This window comes from Cryptotermes secundus, unplaced genomic scaffold (genome assembly GCF_002891405.2).
Source record: "Cryptotermes secundus unplaced genomic scaffold, Csec_1.0 scaffold111, whole genome shotgun sequence".
Classification (NCBI taxonomy): domain Eukaryota; kingdom Metazoa; phylum Arthropoda; class Insecta; order Blattodea; family Kalotermitidae; genus Cryptotermes; species Cryptotermes secundus.
The window spans coordinates 4,545-27,130 of NW_019733319.1; the positions used below are offsets into that span (position 1 = coordinate 4,545).

General features: G+C 37.8%; 1 protein-coding gene across 1 annotated transcript; it reads left to right on the forward strand.

Moving 5' to 3' along the window:
* Positions 1-9,042: 9,042 nt before the first annotated feature.
* LOC111867897 lies at positions 9,043-19,364 on the forward strand. The gene is made up of 4 exons (XM_023858112.2): positions 9,043-9,272; positions 10,076-10,279; positions 18,770-18,833; positions 19,294-19,364. Exons 1-4 carry the CDS (start codon positions 9,261-9,263, stop codon positions 19,362-19,364), a joined length of 351 nt encoding a protein of 116 aa, XP_023713880.1. The 5' UTR covers positions 9,043-9,260.
* Positions 19,365-22,586: the final 3,222 nt, after the last annotated feature.

Sequence of the window (22,586 nt, forward strand, 5' to 3'; positions counted from 1 at the left end):
GGTATCCATGAAATAGTAGGTTGAGTGGGGCCCAGCTTGTAGTTTAGACATGGTGATGAAGAAAAAATAACCCCTCCCCTGCTAGAAATCAAACCCACTCATCTAATTTGTTAACTCCTCATTTCACTGGCAGCTGTCCGACCTCTTCATAATAATAAAAATGAGTAAGTTTATACTGGAAGTTCAACAGTGATTATGAAACTGGTGGCTGAAGACTTTCCCTTAAATTCATCACCTGCCCTCTTGTAAGATTCTGGTGTGATATGAAAGTTTTAATCCATTTAAAAACAGTAGGTAACCAACCATCTGGAAATGTTTGAGAATTATAATAAGGTCACCATGAAATTAACTGAAAAGTAAATCCTGAAAATGCAAGTCCTGGTTGAATTCAATTACATATCACCCTTTCTTCTTTCCAGAGTACTAAGGGTTAAATGAAAAATAAAGCTTTGGTTGTATTGTATGGTTGAGAATGTGATTTCTTACTGTGAGGAATGTGCATGCGTATAAAATATTTTAAGAAAACTTTGATCTGTATGGGGGGAAAAATGGCATCTGAATGTTACCTAAGTCTGGACCTGCAACTACATATATGCATGAAAGCTCAAGTACATACTTGACATGAAAAGAGACATCATATAAATTTTATCAAAGATTACACCCTCTTACATGTTCACACTGCATAAATAACATCGAAAACAATGCACTTTATCATTAACTGTGTTGGATGTAACAAATGTTATATAATGGTGGATTTAAAATGTCTGTAAATATCATGTGTTGACAAATTCTAGTTTTGTACTTCTTTTGGACTTCATCTATCGTCTCGTATGTAAAAGACAAAAGACCACGACAATTCGAAGACTGGATCTGTCGCCGTCTTCAGGTGGGTAGGGAAGGATAAACCTACTCAGTTGGGCCCGTTAGAAAGAGCTAGTCTCAATCACTGGACCCAGTGATTTGTGAAGATGGAGACAGATCCAGTCTCCGAAACGTCGTGGTCTTTTGTCTTTTACATATCAGATGATGGATGAAGTCCAAAAGAAGTACAGTATACACCATCGTCAGAATCCGTTCAAGTCTATCCAAATTCTAGTATGGTAATAGTATAACACTTCAAGCTTATGTCAACATGTAGACCATTATCCTGGTTAAAGAGAGAGTGTGATACAAAAACACACAACAAACTTGTATTGGACATGATTCTGTCCTCTGAAAATGGGACTTTTTTTTAAGAAAGTAACTTCCCTAGTGATTATGTTTCTTGCATAAAGAAGTATTTAATGTTATCAAGATTTGTGTAGTACACATCTGTGATTCATAAAGTATCTGTTTCAAAGAAGTTCAAAAATGTTTTCTTTTTTAATTCTGTTTACACTAATGAAAATATGTGCCATTACTTTTAAGTCTGTAAAAGCAAATTCTTTACTTTGTTCAGCAGTAACTTGGTCATCATCCACTGTAGATGTCTGCAATCTTCCTGCTGAATTTCATTTCAAATACAATGTTGCAAAACTACTTGCAAATAAATTTTTCTACATATATTATAGATTCAAACATTTTACACAGCAGTTATGTTCCCAGATTCCTCTTGCTAATGAGAACTATATAACAGCTATGAAGCAGAGTGTGACATTCAATATTAATGCCAAAGAAATTTAGAACATATTAACATTGGATATGGTATTATTTTCTCCTCTGTTTTCCACGTGTAAGATAACAGTGGTTCCCACACATCCTGTGTAGAGGTACTATTAGTGGTGACCATAACCTTATAAATGAAAGTTACAGAAAATCAAAAAATACATTATGTGTCTTTGAGGTGAACATGAAAGTGACCAGATATCCCATTTCTCACAAAAGTTTCCAAAATTATGTGACATGTAATGCTTAAATTTAGTTACTTTACAGTCTCACTAAATTAGTAATTTTGGTACATTTCAAAACTGGGTCAGCCTTATATGTTTGTACATGGGTCATTTCATAAATAATGCACAGGTTGGCAACACTGCAGATTAGATGACGCAACAACAGTGAGCCTCACGTCAGTTACAGTTCGGGGCTTGAGAAAGAAGCGCGTTATTTTGTTTCATTTATAATGTACTCTGTTCTTAAATAACATGAGTTAGAAATGAAGCCTGCACGGTTCTTGGGTATTGTGACTGTTGAAGATCAAAGGTCGTATGTTAAGATCAAAACTTTATGTGGAAAAAACCCGACAGAAATCCACAGTGCTTTAAGTGAAGTTTGTGGAGAGTTAACAGTGGACTGTAGCACAGTTTCTTGCTGGGCTAGTCGTTTCGTGGTGGTCGTGTGAGCATAAACGATGATCCAAGGCCAGGAAGGCCGAAAACATCAACAGATAAACGAAGTGTGAAACTTGTGTCAGATGCCCTTGAAGATCGTCGTGCGACATGTGAGGAACTTTCTGAAACCACGGGGATTCCACCAACTTCAATATTCCGAATTCTGACTAATGATTTAAAGAAGAGAAAGATTTCTGCATGATGGGTCCTTCACTGCTTGACTGCTGAACAGAATCAGAAACGCCTCGACATTGCAACCTTGCTGAAACAAAGATTCGACGTTGAAGGTCAAGCATTCTTGTATCGACTTTTCGCTATGATGAAACGTGGGTTAGAGACTTCGAACCAGAGCTGAAATCAGTCCGAGTGGAGAGGTCCATCTTCTCCATGATCAAAAAAATGTTGACGATCTCAATCAAAGGCCAAACAAATGATGATCTTTGCTTATGATCACCAAGGAATCATCATAACAGACAGAGTTCCATGAGGAAAAAGTGTCACAGCAGTTTATTATCGTGACTTTATCAAAATCTGCACAGAAAAATTCACAAAAACCGACCTCAGTTGCTCGAGGCTGGGCCGATCATTCTCCATGACAACGTTCGCCCGCACATCGGGAATGTCGTAACAGAAAAGCTGCACCAATATGGTTGGGAGGTGTTGCCTCATGCTCCCTACAGCCCGGACATGAGTCCACCAGACTTCGACTTATTCCCAAAGTTGAAACAACCTATGCGAGGCCGTCGTTTTCCCTCTCTGGAAGAGCTTTCTGCTGCAATTACCCAAGCCATTCGACAGATAAACAAAGATGGTGTCCTGGATGGAATAGTAAAGCTTCCCACATGTTGGGACTCAGTCACTGAGAAGCAGGGGGACTATATTGAAGGACTGTGAAGAGATATTAAAAAAAATAAACATGGACGTAAACAAAAAATTGTGTGCATTATTTCTGAAATGACCTACATAACTGAGCTCTGTATGTTACTATTGTACTGCGTTTCATTACTGAAGACGCCGTAGAGATTGTTAATTGGTTTATTCAACAACCTACAAGTAACGGCTACAATTAATTATAACAATGTTGCGGGGTTTCACAATTTATAAACCCTACAACCAAATCTCTTCACACTATCTTCAAGAGTCTTCGCGTATTAATAACGCGGGAGCTATACAAATCTCTCTGAATTACACACTCCAAATATAACTGTACTACAGCACACACAAAGTCCTGAAAGCGCACAATAAGTCTTCCACTCGCTGACTTCTTAGTTACTGCACACTGTCACATAAAATCTTGTCACCACGTGTTCGGGTCTTCTTACCGCGACTGCTGCTATGTTTCAACTAGCCTCACAGGCAGTGCAGCTCTCTTATATAGTGGCTGTGTTTGCCTGTTACATAGCAACGCTGTTGGAAGTTGGTTACGGGTACGTAGTGTTGCGTGTTACGTCACTGCAGGGGGGGGGGGAGTGCTGACTCATCTGCCACATCACTGTGGCCTGAGTTGCCATGTTGCTGCTGGGTAGGGAGGGGTTCTCCGTTGCGCAACATGTCACACTATTATGTAGGATAATGTGAGACCTTAACAGGCAACTCTTTTTGAAGTCTTCAAATATTCTGACAGCTGTGCCTGTGCGCCATGTTTCAAAATAATGTAGCATGTGGACCTGTTGCTAGGCAATACTGGCAAAACAAGCAACTAAACAGCCATTGATAGGCAATGTCTCCACAAACAGATACAAATGCAACAATTGCACTAGAACAGAGGATCAATGTTTTCTATGTTGTCTGTACCTAGATGTTATAAGCAGGACAAGTTAGTAACTAAGATGTCATCTCCAATAAGAGGATTACAGAGAGACTTCAAGTAGAAATGATTCAAGCCAATGCCTTCAGAACATTTATTAGAATTTACTCCATATTGAAAAGTGAGTGTTTAAGTGCCAACATTAAACTAACCCTCCATAAGGCACCAATCAGTTCAGTAATGACTTACGCTTGCCCCACATGGAAATCTGTGGCAGACACCTACCTCTTAAAAATTGCAGTGCTTGCAAACAAGGTTCTCAGCACCAATGGAAATTTTCCAAAGTGCACACTGGTCTGTGACTAAGTATAGTAGGTTATGTAGTTGCAGTGGTGTGTAGGGTTTCATATGCTCGATTTATTGTGGATTTATATGCATTATTCTGTTGACTACCTGCTGATTTAGCAAGCTTCTGGTGTGACAGGTTCTGTATCCAGTGGCTTCGGCCTTGTATGGATGTGCTGGAACATGTAATAAATACAATACAATACATGGTTTTCAACTTTCTGTATGTATATGATTGTATAACAACATTGTGCAGACAAGAAGCAGAGGTCATACAAAATCATGAGAATGAACATGTTTGCAGTATTGGACAAGGCAAAGCCAGACATAGAAAATATGAGGCTTAAGCTTGGTGGCAATCAAGCTTAAGACCATTAAAGTGACTAAGCTGCTGTTCTAACATAAGTTAGACATGATCTCATTTGCAAAGTCTGGACTGACAGAGTACTTGTATATAGAGAACAAGGAAGAATTTTCAATAACATGCTACGTTACTATGTAAATGGCGGTTAAATAAACTACGTAACCTGTCACACTAAGCAAATGCTAAAATTTCATATAATTTTGATACTGTTTTATTTCATTTCATTCTTTTATTAATCCTGTAGATCATGATACAATGATATATGCCAATTCTTTCAGCTAATATACATTATATACTATATACTTCTACTCATATCAGTAGCCAATATTCGAGAATTCATCGTTCAAATAGTCCTCCACTCAGTAATAGCACCTCTGAATAAATAGCTTCTTCAATTCCCTTGTGAACTGATTTTTGCTATTTCTTTTATGTTGTTAAAGATACAGCCAGCTACTGAAGGATTACTATTATAAAGTTCTAAGTTGTGCCCATATATATGATAGTCTTTATTATTTCTTGTGTTATATGTGTGTGGTTGTTCATTCACTGTGCAGTTACACTTTTTTTTTACATATAGGATTGTTTCTTGTATATACAGCTAGTATACTCTTAGTAGCTTTAGATTTCTAAAGCTATCCCTGCACGATTCCAGATGTTTTAGCCCTGCAATGTATCTTACTACCCCTTTATGGAGTACAAAAATTCTTCTAGTGAGGGTCTTAGCACTATGTCCCCATACTATTATTCCACAAGATAGATGAGGATAGATCAAACCATAATATAACATTCTTCTTTCATTTAAATCGAGTATTTTAGATAGCCTGTTAATTATGAACAGGTTACAGCTAGTTCTACTGCAGGTTTTTTCAATATGTAATTCCCAGCTCAAGTATTACTGCCCTCCTTCTTGTCGTCGTCGTCGTTACCGCTCAGTGAGATTTCAAGCCTCTCGAGTTGGTCGCCACTTATTGCTGTCCTTACCGTTCGCCTACACGTTCGGCATCACTTATACATGTCCTTCACGTTCGCCCCTTTGTGGTCTGCACTTTCATCCGCCACTTCCTGTTGCTGTCTGGTTCAGGGTAGGGTGTGGGATTATTCTGAATTTGGATTTGTGTGGGCGCCAGTGGACTTGGATGAAATCCACGAATTTGGAATGGGGAAAACAAGGGGAGGGGGGATATGGATAGGCGTTTGGGATTCCGACTGCTCAGACGGTAGGACGAGATTCTGTCTCAGGGCGACTTCTGGGCCTTGCTCACACAAGGAGAGAGAGAACACTGAAAACACACACTTCACCAACACTGTTGCTTTTTTTTTTGTAAATGTTCACTACAATTACCCATTACCCGGCTGTAGCACTTTGAATTTGTACACTGGACTCAGGCCAACACTGATTTAACATCCGGGAGGTTACTACTGACTCCGGTTATTCCCTTTGGCTACTCACTCCTGTTACTCACTGTTGGTGACTGACTGCTGTTATTCCCTTGTAATGACTGACTGCTCTGGAGAGGCAGAAGTCCCGATGGTTCCGGGAACACCTGGATTCCTCTCCTCTGAAATTTTGCTGATTGGCTGAACCTAAAATTTGGGTGTTTCTCTCATTTGCATTCAGCCAATCCCTAACCAGATCCATGTTAATTTGGGCCTAAGTACAACACGGTCCCTCTGACAGCTCTCAAATAAATGGAGGTACGCTAACAATCGCTTGGTACGCCCCTTCGAAAATTATTGCGACTCGTATCTGTCAAGTCTCAAATTTTCAAAGACTCGCACAGTCGAAGTTAAGCATTGAAATCCCCAGAAAACACAGTGGGATACTTCCTGCTCCGTTCTGGGTTTTCAAGTGACCTGCAGCTTGCTTGTCCCTCAGAAAGACCAGATGTCATTCTTGAAGTCTGCTGGTGCTGGGGTCAATTCTGTATCATCTATTGTTAACTGTAGTACAGTTCGTTTACGTGTAGTACGTTGTAATTAAAAATGTAAATCAACAACATTGCTGAGGTTCCTGCATGTTGCGGTTACACACGGTACTATCTATTACTACCCCCAAGAAATTTGTGCTTTTTACATTTTATATTTCCCTGTTCTTTATTAGGATTTATAGATTACTTTCCTGCCTGCACTGTTTTGTCTGGAAGAGAATATGGTGAGTTTTAGATGGATTTATAAATAAATTATTTGTCTCAAAGTATTGCTCTAACACTCCTATATTATTTGAAGTCGTGTTTTGGAGCTCATTCATATCTTGTCCTACATTCAGTATTGATGTGTCATCAGCATACAGTATTGATCTGCCTTGTGTTAGATGTGGGATATCATTTATATACAAGATGAAGAGTAATGGGCCAAGGACCAATCCCTGGGGGACTCCATATCTCACTGGGAGGCTACTTGACAAATATTCTTTCATGTGATTGCCTTCTGTGTGTTACTTTTACGTGTTGAGTTCTATTTCTGAGATAGGATTTGATTAGCTTATGAGGTATACCACGAACTCCATATTTGTATAATTTATCCATGAGAATGTTATGTTGAATACAGTCAAAGGCTTTTGATAAGTCTAATAGTACACAGTTGCATTTTATTTTATCATTCAAACTTTCTATTGTGTTTTCAATAATTGTGGCAATTGCATCGTTAGTAGATTTATTTTTCCTAAATCCAAACTGAGATTTATTAAGTATATTGTGTTTTTCTAAAAATGCTATTAATTGGTTAGCTACTACTGTTTCCAGAACTTTTGAAAGGGCAGGTACAAGAGTAACTGGACGATAGTTATTTGCATCTTCTTTTATCTCATTTTTGTAGATTGGTTTGACTACTGATTTTTTTAGTTTAGAAGGGAAGATGCCTTCTCTGATTGATGCATTGACCAATTTTAAGAGTGGCCTTATTATGTAAGGTGTACTTTTTTTTAGCAGATATGGTGAGATGTCCTAAAGTCCTGCTGATTTTTTATTCTTCATGCCCTGAATTACTTTAATCGATTCAGTCTCTGTTATTTCTAATAGGACAAGTGAATCCTTTATGCTTATATTGTTATTACTAGTTTGTGGATGTAATAAATTTTTGTCAAGTATAAGTTTATTTACAGTTTCTATGTAGGTTTTGTTAAATATGTTACATGTTCTACTCAGACTTGAGACTATTTCATTTCCGTCTTGTAAGTGTATATTACTAGTGAGAGTATTTTCTGGTGAGCTTCTTTCTCTATTAACAAATTCCCACAATATTTTTGGAGTGTTAGTTGATCTGGTTATAATATTCATATTATTTTATGCCTACTCTGTCATTGTGCACACTGTGGAATGAATGTGTTTTCATTCTGGCAGTGAAGTCACAATAAATAAGTAATTACAGAAAAAAAGTAAATATGCAGTTGCTGTGAAGAGTTCTGCCTTCTGGGACATAATGCCGTGTAGTTCGTTGAAAAGATGGTTGAATGACAACTAACATTTTGGAGGTACATGTCAGCCTGTTTGTCATCTGTTTCAGGCTCGTTTCTTGCTTGGCTTATTCTTAGACTGTGAAGATTGTGGCGACATGTTCCCTGCAGCGTCAGTGGACTTTCAATGTACTTCACGGCACAATATCCTGGAAAGTAGAATCCTTTAAAACAAATATAATTCAGTTTTGTACAACAAAGTACAAAGTATATGAATCAATCTGACTTTTTTTTCATACTCAGATTTTCATTCGGAATTACTGGGTTTTCGGACTTTGGCCATCGTTCGGTATTCTAGAAGCTAGAAAACATGACGCTGCGGAAACTGGACCAGTGATTGAGGTTAGGTCTTTCTAAGGGGCCCAACAGAGTATTTTGTCTCCCACCTACACCTGAGGATGGAAACAGATCCGGCTTCCGAAACGTTTTCTAGTTTCTACAATACCGCACGATGGGCAAATTCCGCAAACCCAGTAATTCAAAGTACTATACACAATCGTCAGAACCCTTTAGAATCTACTCGAACTTGTATATACGTTGCTACAATCGAATTATACAATGTAATCTCACACAGTTAAGGTATATACTGAGGTTGCATTTTGGAATCCGTACTTGTCATTGTTGTCTTTGCGGTCTTTACCTTCTGACATTGCGTAATATTTCGGAACAGCACAAAATTTGCTTAAACCTCCAAAGGCTCGAACTTTACATATCCCTTGCAGACTACACGTATCATTACACAGAAGCCCCAAAAGTCTCGACGGTCTCGACCACCACCCGAATTCGATGTACCATGGAAATTGAAATTCTGGCGGTTCTGGCCGTTCTGGCGGTCGCGTGGTATCGTACGTGTAGTAGGAACAGTGTTGTTTTGTTTAGGTTATGTGTGGAGTTATTTTTATTGTTTTAATGTTGGTCCCATCCGGTCAAGTAATATTAGAAACAATGGAAAGATGCACAGTATTATAAGAATGATAACTTCGGTAGAGGACTGTGAGTTACACGAAAACAATGACCAAAATTTAAGCATATACGAATTGCTGAGAAATGATATTGAAGGTAAGGAAAAGGGTTCATGTGATACAAACACCGATACACATGATAAGACACAAGACAGCCTGTTACATACCAGACAATGAAAATAGTTTCATTCCAGTAATTGTTTCTTTGTATGGATACGTCATTTTGGATGTATTAATTTTGGTGGGGAATGAAGGTAAAAAGATAAAAGTTTTCCTTGTTTTTAATTAAGCACCACACCATGAAGATGTATGGGGGTTGGAGGTATAGTCCAACCATTCTTTACCTCGGAACTAGGTAAAGGTGAGTGGTCAACTTCATGCCTCTTCAATTTTACCCTTGCAGAAGAATCTGGTACACATTGGCCAGGTGGCTGAGTGGGCCCCAAAGCCACTCTGGACGCTGCGAAGGAGAGAAAAATCTCTGGCCCCTGCCGGGAAACGAACCCAAGTTTCTCTAACATCTAGCCTATAGTCCATTGCTATATTGACCAAGTTATCCCAGCTCCCCATTTGGGCCATTGGTGAGAGATAAACCAGTCTAACAGTTTACTTTATTTCGCACATTTCAGTGATAATTTTATGATTATGCAGAAAGGAGACAAAATAAACGATGAGTGGGGATGTAACATGAGGAATTGATTTGTAATTTATACAACTACCTCATACTTTTGGGTTGTTAAATGAAAGAGGGACATTTGTGATGAAAACATGTGGAAATCAAGGAACCTGTGTGAAGTAGAGCACATGATCCATAACTTAAAACAGCATGAGCCTTAAACCACACAGAGAGACAGATAATGTTTGTTAAAATAATTATCAAAATTTGCTGGCATGTTTCAGATCTTGGTGAATCCAGCTCAGACTGGTGGCATGAAGAACTTGAAACAAAAGAGGCAGGCTCTCCTTCAGACAAAGCGGATTCAAAAATATGTGACCGCAGGAGTCCTGTATTTAAAACACCTCAACTTGGATTGCAGAATAAACAGAAAAGAAAATCACATGGGAGAGTATTATCAGCCTCTCCAGGACAGAAAAGAAGCAGAGGTGAAGCATATTTCATAGAAGTCTGTGGCTTTTAAAGTATCATGAAGGCCTGCAACTTATGTTTGAAAGAAAAGAGCAATTGCTTACCCTTAGAACTCTGTTTCTGTTTTTGCTTTTGGAAGTGTTTTTGTCTGGTCCCCAAATATATACGTATCTTTTGCTTTCTTGCTTTTTACCATTCCTTAATCCCCTTTCAGACTCGTTGATATGAATGAGTAGTAAGTTTTTAAAAAAATTATGATTTCCTTAATAACAAAATTAATAGAGGTGACATGAAATATTATAGTAAATTTTGTCTTCTTTATATAGTGTTTCCTTGTTGCAGGAATGAAACCTTAAAGACAGATTATTGCAACCTGTGTTCATACATGTTACTGCATTTCAGGTGATAGTCAAATCACATATTTAATTTTATTTAGTAGTTGGTGAACATTGCAATTGTCATCTTCTTCATGATCAGGGTGGACTGTAGTGTGTGTGGTTTGTGATCGGTTATTGTCTTTATTTGGACACTAGCCAAACACTGAAATGTCAGATACAGTGAAACAAGTGATGCAGCTCAGGTCCAGAAACCAGTACTATAGGCCTAGTAATTTGCTGACGTATACAAAATCTAGCAGTCTCATAAAGTTTTATATTCAGATATCTTTAATTATAATACGATGAGAAATAATGCATATGCTCTGCACAGTTGTAGAGAAAATACTGTTACCATGTAACATCTGATATCCGTATTTGACAGATGTTAATTCTTGGTCTCTCGGTGTACAATTTATACAAATATTCTGTTAGACATTGGCTGATGTCTTTGTATGAGCAGATGTTGTTATGCAGACTTATTATTATTATTATTTTTATTTTCTTATTAGTGATGATGGTTGGGCTGAAATGCAGAACCTTTTGAATACTAGACCAGTGGTTCTCTACCTTTGTCAGGCCATGGCCTGGTAAATTCTTTTTTCTATAAGATGAGGGCCTGGCATAATTGTTGACATGGCCCTGCGGTTGAGAAACACTGCACTGGACCATTAGAATTGCCCAGATAAGGCTGTTGGTTATAATTCTATTTGTTGTACGCATATGGAGCTGACATTTAAGCCTGATTGTCCTTGCAAGTGATCCTGCTTTCTTTTTTGTGGATGATTTCTGCCTTAATTCATTGTTGACAATGGTCCCCACCCCAGGAGTGTTTTGCTGTTTTAAACTTTGATACTTCTCCACTTTTTGGTTGTGTTTATGTTTGGTGATTCTGATGTTAAGTGATCTTCCTTTCTTGGAAACCTGAACTAAGAAGTTGAAAGAGTTAGTATATATCAGAGCAGCTGAACAGGTCACCAGCCAACCAAACCTAGACATGAGCTCATATGTCTGCCACTGCTCTGGTATAGGAAGCAACTGTATGTGCAATACAAGCAGAGTTATAACAAGAACCATTCTGAGGTCACTTCAGTAATCTAATGCTTAGCATACAGCCTAGTGCTCTTGAATTTGATTCCAATCATTATGACTAATTTCCACATATAAATATAACAGAATATATAATTCCACTTGACAACAGGTGTACAGCCAACTTGCAAAATACTGTGTATTTTAAATATAACTCAGACAAGGGATAGTTCCAATATAATTTTTTTTTTCATAAAATTAACCTCTTTAGAACCAGGGTATATCAGGGTATAAAATGTTGATTTTCTTTGTGTTGTGCTTACATATCACTTAACAGCCATATTGGATGAGAAGAACTATTTATTATAATACAAAACAAAAACAAATTAATATAGATCACTATTACCAACTTGAACATTTTTACATTACTAGATTCTCAACATTCCTCCTTAATTTCAAAATGTTATCAACATTATTAGCTCTTTTAGAAAGTTAAATTGAATAACACTTAGTAATTTTGGTCTTCAGATTACAAATTAGTACATGTAATTAAAATTTTCTCAGTCTTATCAAAATCAGACTTATTTCTTCTTAAGTATAATGTCTCTAAACTTGGTAAATTTCTCTGGTGATAACAGTTTTGTTAACATGTCTGCCAGCTGAGTTTCAGTGTCACAATATTTGATTGAGAACAGTTTCTCTTTCAACTGTTCACTTATGTAGTGATACCTAACGTCTATGTGCTTACTCCTACGCGTTACTTGTCCAGATTCTATTAGCTTGATTGCACTCTGATTGTCGACACACAGTTCAGCTTCCACCCTTTTTCTGTCAACTCCTCTATCAACGTCTTTAGATATTTCAATTCTTTACAGCACTCAGCTGCTGCAATATATTCGGCCTCAGTGGTTGATAATGCAACAATACTCTGTTTCCTAGAGCACCATGATATTGGGCCCCCTGACATCATAATTACATATCCCGTTACACTCTTCCTATCCTTTACATCCCCTGCATAATCAGCGTCACTAAATGCTTCCAGTTTCACAGTTTCGGAGTCAGATGAGGTATATTTTATTCCTGAATCTCGCATACCTTTCACATACCTAAGGGTCCTTTTCACATTCCGAACAACTATTTTGTCAGGATTTTCCAAGGTTTGACTTTCCACATTTACAGCAAATGCCATATCGGGTCTGGTTTTAGAAGTCATATATAGCAGGCTTCCTACAGCTTCTCTATAAGGAAGTCTTGTGTCATTTTCTCCTTCATCATTTGTTGGTGAGGTCGTGGCCATGGGTGTTTTCATTTCTCGACTTTCTTGCATGTTGTATTTTTCCAACATTTGGCTTGCATAGTTGGTTTGAGAGATACATATCCCATCTGGTTGCCTCTCACTTTGTATTCCTAAATAGACTATTGCAGTGGTTCTCAAACTGTGGGGCGCGACCCCCGGGGGGGGGCGAAGGGCTTGAAAGGGGGGCTCAGCATACTTTGCTATAGATAAAAATTAAAACTGCCCTAAATCAATTAGAAAAGTAACAAAATAAAAATACATATAGAAAAACTTTTGATGAGTACAGGCTTTAATTATCATGGATTTCAAAATAACTAATAATTATTCTCTTTACCAGAAATTATAAAACGCGTATGCCAGAGACAGTGTTGATAGTTCGGCAGCAGCCTCGTCCTCTGAAATCCTCTGAAGTCTAGACTTTTTAGAATGCTGTGTGAGGAAATGGGTGCCCAACACACTGCTCTGTTGTTTTTTAGTGATGCTCGATGGCTTTCAAGAGGCAAGGAATTAAAGAGAATGTTTAAGCTGAGGCATGAGATGTCCTTTTTTTAAAATGGGGAAAATCACTCACTAGCTGACAGTTTCAGCAACAAGGATTTTTTATTGAAAATGGCTTACCTCACAGATATATTTGAGAAACTAAATATTCTCAACACTTCACTTCAAGGGAATGAGACAACTGTACTTTCTTGGAATGACAAAGTGAAGGCATTCATGAGAAAATTAGAGCTCTGGAGAAACAGTATGGAAAGTGACACGCTAGACATGTTCCCTACTCTGGTGTCAATGGTACAAGACACTGATAATCCAGTGCTCCAATGGACATAAAAAGCTGCCTACTTGATCATCTCATAATGTTGAAAGTTCATTTCGAAAAATACTTTTGCAGTGATTTTGATAAATTTAATTGGATTAAAAATCCATTTGAAAATGCTCCTGGGCCATCATCTCTGAATATACGTGTAAATGAGCAAGAACAACTCATCGATCTCACTAGTGATACTTCATTAAAAAGTAAATTTAAGGAACTGTCTTTGTTGGAGTTCTGGATATATATTGGCATGGAATTCCAAACTTTGAGCCAAAAAGCATTGAAAATCCTGATTCCTTTCGCAGCAACTTACTTATGCGAGACAGGCTTTTCTGCTTTGGCAGCTATAAAGTCAAAGTATCATTCAAGGCTAAATATTGCTGAAGAAGTTAGAGTGGCCATTTCTGATATTACGCCACGTGTTGATAAACTTTGTTCTCAAAAGCAGGCCCATCCATCACACTGAACTTTGACATATAATGTTTGATTCTCTTTGCAGAAAAAATTAAATACTTGTTAGTTAAATATCGTTTCATTTCAATACATATTTTGGTTAATTGCAAGTGTTAAAACTAATTTTTATTGTAGGCCTAGTATTGTGATACTTTAATTTTGAGTAAGATAACTGCTAAATAGTATGTAGAAAAAACAAAATAAACTGAATGAAATGTCAAATATACCATGACTTCTATTTTGATAAAAAAAAAACAGGCTGGGGGGCTGAGAGTATTTTCTCTTCTCAGGGGGGCTCAGAGGTAAAAAGTTTGAGAACCACTGCACTATTGGATTTGTGGTTTTTGTTATCTGGAATTGATTTTCCAGTTTCAGCAAAATTTCCTCTATTTGTCTTTCATCCCCTCCCATGATTATCCTGTCATCCATATGAATGGCCATGAACAAACCATTGGCATCATTCTTAAAAATGCATTGGTCAGATTTTAGTTGGTTTAGACCTTCTTCTTTTAGAAAGGTTGTCAACTTCTTGTTCCATTGCGATGGTGCTTGTCTTAGATCATATAATGCCTTTTTCAGGAGACATATCTTGCCAGTGTTCTTGTATCCTTCTGGTATCTCCGTGTAGTTTTCCTCCTCAAGGTCTCCAGGCAGGAAGTAAATCTTCACATCAAAGGTTTGCACGTTCATATTCTTATGTGCTGCTATAGCAAACAGTACTCTAAGAGAATTCATGTCAACAACTGGGCTAAAGGTATCCTTGAAATCTATTTCCCCTTCCTTTTGTTGGCATCCTCTCACACCCAGTCTGGCTTTGTGTCTTCCACCATCCTTTATTTTGAAAACCCATTTACTGGTCAGAATTTTCTTGCCCATTGCTTTCTCTCTGTTTACATATATCCAAGTTTTGTTTTGGTAGAGCGAATCCTTTTCCTCCTTAATGGCTTTCTTCCACTTCTCGCTGCCTTCGCTCTCCATGCACTCGTCATATGTATAGGTGAGCATACCCACCTTTTGACTCTCCGTGTGATAGTCTCGGTACTTTGGGTGCATTTGAATGTTTCTTCTTGGTCTCAACGCATATCCATGTTCGTTTTGTCCATATCACTTAACAGCCATATTGGATGAGAAGAACTTTTTATTGTAATACAAAACAAAAACAAATGAATATAAATCACTATTACCAACTTGAACATTTTTACATTACTAGATTCTCAACATAATATTCATTGGAATTTCTAGATCTGGTAAAGGTACATAGTACATCTGCACTCATCAGTACAAGTAGTGAAGAATGCCCCCCTACCCCCCCACTCCCAGTAATGCTGTCATTGTCAAGGCTATATACAAGGGATCTTCAAAAAGTTTCTTGTGCTTTTATATTTTTGAAGTAAATAGGCAAGAGGTTTGGAGGTGGGGGAGTGGTTATTGTAAGGTGTCATGTGACTGATCAGCAAGGCAAGCCTGTTGACCTTGCAGTTACCGTGGCAGTTGCTATGAAGCAGTGAACATGGCAGTGAAACTTGAGAGTTGCACCAAGGAGGATCAACGATCTATGATAGGTTCTTTGTGAGCAGAAGTTGTACCAGGTATAGAGATTCATCAGCACATGTGTGCTCAGTATGGGGTCAATTCTCTTATAGAGATGAGTATTAGTGGAATGAAATGTTTATGGTATGGTACTGTAAGTTATTACACTTTCTTCATATTTGGTGTCTTTAAATATTTGTGTTACGATGAACTATTGACTCTGTAAACAACAGCCATTGCTCGGTAATGGCTGCAACAGATTCATAACACACCAATGAATGACTGGTAAGTGCTGTTCTCTATGCAGTGCATGCGACAGCTATGTGACACAACAATAGAAGAACTATTGAGAGGTATTTTCTATGCTGTCCGTGCCAAGGCATTATAAGGACAAGTCTACAGTTTAGTTAGTTGTGAGACAGTTGCCTGCCAGTAAGGATGTGAACATGGAAGCTGAGGAAGCAGCGGCATTGTAGCCATAACCAGGCAACAGCTGGTGAAGATGCAGCAAACTGAGAAGACTTAATGTGTGCTGTAGTGAATTATAGAGTGCATGAATTAGTGATAGCGCTGTAGTTACTTGTAGTTATGATCTGTAAGTGTTCAGTAAATGCAATTACCAATCCAAACCCCATCTATAGTCACTGCATAAAATTGTGACAGTACATTTATAATACGTGTGTATATCAACTAACTGACAGATTTATGCTTTTATGTATGATGATAAAAGAAGAGAACTGTAACAGCTTTGTCAAAAACAACTGACAGTATAATTAAATTCTGCCTCTTTATATAGTGTACAATCGCGGGTAATACTACCTAGGCCAGAAGCTTCTAAATGTAATTATATAATTCCCATATCCATTTGTATGTATTCTTTGTATGAAGTTTATAAAATGAATACATAATTTTAAAGTCATGTGTGTCTGCCTGTCTGAATGTTTTGCCTATATTGCTATTGAACAGATTTCAGTGATATGTGATACTGAAGTGTCTACACTGAAACTTGTGACCTAATTTAATTTTGGTTTGTGTTGAACACATATCCCCACTTCACTTGAAGTGTAGTTTGATATTTATCAGTTTTTCCCCAAAATAGCTCATTTAAAAAAAGAGTATGTTGCATAAAATTATCTAGGTAAGCACTGCAACTTTTATTTGGTAAGATTTTTAATTTGGTAAATATTTAGTGGAGTCAGAGGAAAACAGTTTCTACCTGAGCTGTATGCTATCTGTAATGTGATTATTAGCTCTACAATGTGTTATCTGTCATAAGTTTGCAGACTAGCAAGGAATGTGTTTTGAAAATGTGTACTTCACTGAGTTCACTTTTCAATAATGTGTGTGCTATTATGGGCAGGTTTTACTGCTTGTGACTGAGTTCTGTGTTTTTTTCATGTGAGGTGGTCCAAGAAGTAAAGTGTCTTGAAATTAAAGTATTTAGGCATTTGTCACAAACACACTTCTCAATTAACTTAAAATTTTTTATATTCCAGTGTGAAGCCTATACAGGGTGATTCACAAAGTTTTACCCCCACTTAGGGAAGGCATTCCTGAGGTAACTTGGAACAAAAAATGTTAATATACTGATGGTATCCAACTCATAATTAAAGAGATACAGTAATTTGAAAACTGGCGAAAAATCTTTTCTTCTTCGAATTTCAGTCAAAACAAATTAGAAATACAATACAAACACTCTTTAAATCGTTAATGTTTTAGGAAAGAAGCATTCTAAAACCATTTTTTTTTTAATTTCTTAATTTTGCATTGTGCAACATTTTTCATCAATTTTATGTTACAAAATTACATTATTTTCAGCACCCCATTCTGTAAACATACCAATGGTTGCATATCACACCCTTCTATCAATCTGTTTCCTTTAAACTATAGTGCTTTAGAAGACGACTGGATTTACATAAGTTTTTCAAAAATTTCTCCCTGCACATCATCACAAACGCATCACACACGTATGAACCATGCTCGTAGCATTTCACAGTTCCACACGTTTGTTCCTTATTGTCATCGCCACGTCCAGAATACGTTCAAGCAACACTTCACGTGTTTGTACCTTCACCTGGTACACAATGTCCTTCATCCAGCCCCAAATGCGATAAAATGAACGGCCCGATTAGCTGATCATACAGAACACCACACCAGACATTGACGCTGAATCGGTGTTGAAAATTCGATTCTATCGTGGAATGGGGATTATTGTCTTATTATTATTAACCAGTTGCAGAACTGCAGACGAAGAGCACAGTCTCCTGGTTGTAGATGTTGTACTGGCTGTAAATGATAAGGATGCAGCCCGTTCTAATGAAGAGTCCTCCACGCCATGGACTGAGAAACACTGAACCGCCGAGCTAGACGTCTTGTACTGGCAAGCAGACTGTGCTCTACAGCATCGAGAATGTTTTCTTCTTCGCACAATTCATGTTGAGGATTTCGTTCGTATTGTATATGAACGCTGGGGAGAGAACCAGTTTATCTTAATGTGTTGAATGTACTGCTAATAGATTTAGGATTCGGAATCCTGCAATTAGGATAACACTGGTCGTATTTGGCAGCAGCAGCTCCCGCATTTCCATCACATACACCCAAAACAAACACCATATCGGCATATTCCTCAGTGGAAAATGTGTACAGCATCTTAACTTCACAGTCACCAACACAACGTCCTATTTACGACTGGAACACTGCCTACCTACATGCAACATTCCAGCTGGTCTGCATTATCTGCTGACACAGCTGACTGGAACGCATGGTCGCCCAGTTGGGAGGGGGGCATAGCGCTGCACTCACAATGATGCATTTCGAAAATCCATTGTTATTCTGTAACTACTGAAAATCGACCACAAGTTTATAAGGAAATTTTGCAGGAAATAACCCCAGGAATATGTACCATAAGTCGGGGTAAAACTTCGTGAATCACCCTATATTTGATACTCGTTAGGATATGTGGACAATTGCATTTGTGTTAACATTTATTTGAATTTCTTACTTATATGAACAGTTACCAGCCCAGGCAGTGATGGATCATTGGAAATGGATTGGAATTCACAATTTAAATCATCAAAGTAAGTTAATCTTTTAATATTCATATATATTGAGTTATAGATATACATATGTCACATGATAGCTAAGCACCGTAAGAGTGTGACATCATTGTGCCTGCGTGGAAGTGTGTTTACTGAGCCGTTGCCTATGAGCAGGTTGCATAACCCCCATTGTTGCGTGTGTATTGCTTAGAAATGGCTGTTTTGAATAGCTTTTAGTTATTCTCTCCCCTTTGTCAGTGTAGCTCATTGCCAGTTGTACTCTTCAACATTGACCGGTTTCTGAACTTTCACAGTTTATCACAGAAGCTGCCTTGTGCTAGTGGTTTATGTGTATTTGTCAATATAGACACATGGTGCTTGTCTTTTCCAGATCATTGCTCTCAAGTTACCTATTACTGTAATATGAATGTAATCCAGTTTCAATTTTAGTGTCTTATTAGCCAAGCCCTATCATCCCTTTGTGATTTTGTCTGACCAGCCCTCAACAATCCAATGATCAGGTTCGAGTCATCAGACACATCTGCAGAGAATAAGAAATTGTTCACATGAAGCTTGTGGCTCACTCTTTCTCTTTTAGTGAGAGTTTTCACTGTGACATGTATAGCTTTCATCATTTGTGTTGTATTCTGCCTGTCCTTTTCCAAACATTGTGTAACATATTTTCTATTTACTCATTGGCTAACATCTAGCATACATACATAGGTCATTTCAGAAATAACGCACACAATATTTTGTTTACGTCCATGTATATTTTGTTTTTTAATATCTCTTTACAGTCCTTCAGTATAGTCCCCCTGCTTCTGAATGACAACATGTGGGAAGCTTTACTATTCCATCCAGGACACCATCTTTGTGTATCTGTCGAATGGCTCATGTAACTGCAGCCAAAGCCCTTCCAGAGAGGGAAAATTATGGCCTCGCATAGGTTGTTTCAACTTTGGGAATAAGTCGAAGTCTGGTGGACTCATGTCCGGGCTGTAAGGAGCATGAGGCAACACCTCCCAACCGTATTGGTGCAGCTTTTCTGTTATGACATTCCCAATGTGCGGGCGAGCATTGTCATGGAGAATGATCGGCCCAGCCTCGCGCAACAGGTCGGTTTTTGTACATTTTTCTGCGCAGATTTCGCATAAAGTCACAATAATAGACTGCTGTGACACTTCTCCCACATGGCACTCTGTCTGTTATGATGATTCCTTGGTGATCATAAGCAAAGATCATCATTTGTTTGACCTTTGATTGAGATCGTCAATATTTTTTGGTCATGGGGAAGATGGACCTCTCCACTCGTTGGACTGTGATTTCAGCTCCGGTTCAAAGTCTCTAACCCACTTTTCATCAATAGCGACAAGTCGATACAAGAATGCTTGACCTTCAACATCGAATCTTTGTTTCAGCAAGGTTGCAATATCGAGGCGTTTCTGCTTCTGTTTAGCAGTCAAGCAGTGAGGGACCCATCGAGCAGAAATCTTTCTCTTCTTTAAATCATTTGTCAGAATTCAGAATATTGGCGTTGGTGGACTCCCCGTGGTTTCAGAAAGTTCCTCACATGTCGCACAACAATCTTCTTCAAGAGCATTTGACACAAGTTTCACACTTCGTTTATCTGTTGATGTTTTCGGCCTTCCTGGCCTTGGATCATCGTTTATGCTCACATGACCACCACAAAACGACTAGCCCAGCGAGAAACTGTGCTGCAGTCCACTGTTAACTCTCCACAAACTTCACTTAAAGCACTGTCGATTTCTGTCGGGTTTTTTCCACATCAAGTTTTGATCTTAACGTACGACCTTTGATCTTCAACAGTCACATTACACGAGAACCGTGCAGGCTCCATTTCTGACTCACGTTATTTAAGAACAGAGTACATTATAAGTGAAACAAAATAATGCGCTTCTTTCTCAAACCCTGAACTGTAACTGACGTGAGGCTCACTGTTGTTGGGTCATCTAATCCACAATGTTGCCAACCTGTGCATTATTTATGAAACGACCCACGTACTTTTTATTTGTGATACTTTCACAAGTCTTCTGAGTGCATGTGCCATCAGTTGCCCTAATTGTTCATACTGTGTGTTTGGAAGTGGAAGGAAAAGGCTATGAACACGTCACCTTTTATTAATTCAGTTTTTATGAAATTAAATACAGGGAAATCATACAAGGAAAATTAAAGGAGTGTTTAATATCACTGTATTCAGTATCATTTATCTTCCAGTGTGCTACCTAGAAACTTTGAAATTGATAAAGTGAAGTAACAAAGTGGTGGAGATAATTACATAAGGAGGAGCTTGATTATGCCCACTGTTCAAGTGATATTGTTAGGGGTATAAGTGAAGAAGGAAGGGATGGATGGGAGATGTAGTATGCAAGGGGAAATGAAAACTAAACATAATTTTTTTTATTGAGAAACTTCAAGGTAAGTTAATACTTAGAAGAACAAAGCATACATTGGTGAATAACATTAAAATAAATCTTCTAAAACTAGGGTGGGAATATGATCCTTTTGGCTTGGAATAAAGTATAGTTGTGTGGTTTCTGCACACAGATCCATGAGGTACTGGACCTTGAAAGAAAGTTGCACACATTCTAAACATAAATACTATGTGAGATGTGAGTGATCATATTCACAATTCTACTGCTTTTCTGTCAAAATAAATGCCTTTCAACCAATTGGAGAGCATGCTGGGTGAGGCCTAGCACTAACAAAGAATAAAATTCCTGCCTATATCAGGAATCAAACACTACTTTTCCAGCTTGTTGCAAATCACTTAATTGGCTGAGCTATTTCATTAGCTTATTTTCTTCTTCTTCTTCCTCCTCTCTCTCTCTCTCTCTCTCTATTTTTTTTGGGGGGGGGGGTAGAATGAAATCATCATGGAAATTTTCTTGTCATCTGTATCAAATTTGTTTAGGTTGAGTCCTATTCCTCCCTTGACAATGGGAATTGGGACCATTCCTAAAAGTTTAGAACCTTTGCTGCAGGAAGGAAGTGATATTTCATGGAACAGTGAATTTGTGACACCAGTTGCCAGCAGTGTCACTCGGTCTAGTCTGAATTCCACTGAAAGGAAATTTCTTATGCCAACCAGCAGCTCCAGAAATGTAAGTTATAAAATCACAGTGTCTGATGTGATAAGAATAGTGAAACATTTATGTAACAAATCAAGGTTGCTATAAGGAACAATGTGTTACATCTATATTGACTGTCACATGTAAAACAACAGATGACAGTGAAACATTTTGGCTACTTGGAAGAATGTTTCAATTCAGCCATGTGTTTCTTATGTTATTATCTTTCCTTTCAGGAATTTAAGTAATTGGAATTGAGTCCTAACAAGATACAAGCAAAAGTGTTTTTATTTTATTAATATTGTCATATATGATACAATATTTAATATCTATTAGTTTATTATAATTATTAATATTATATTTATTAATAATTTATTTAATATTTTTCAGACATGGTCAGTTTTAATATACACCTGAAAGAAATTTTCACTGGTGGAAAATTCACCACTGTGCTAAGATGGTAGGAATTGAACACTGAACATGTAGAAACCTTTAATAGAAAGAAATTGACACAAATCATTGAGCAGAGAACATATAAATGGAACACAATAAGAGGAGAAAACCTGAAACAAGACTCACAAAATTGGAATTTCACCATATAATATTTGTTCAGCAGATCTGTTGTGATATGTCCAATTGTGCAGGAGGGACTAATATAGCAATAGTCTGAATTCCTGTGTGATACACAATCTTAGCAAGAATT

Bases quoted from the DNA above. Each gene is read 5' to 3' on its own strand.
- LOC111867897 (XM_023858112.2), top strand. The intron at 10,280-18,769 runs GTGAAGCATATT...TTATATGAACAG, and splicing joins AGGACAGAAAAGAAGCAGAG to TTACCAGCCCAGGCAGTGAT. The intron at 18,834-19,293 runs GTAAGTTAATCT...TTGTCTGACCAG, and splicing joins TCACAATTTAAATCATCAAA to CCCTCAACAATCCAATGATC.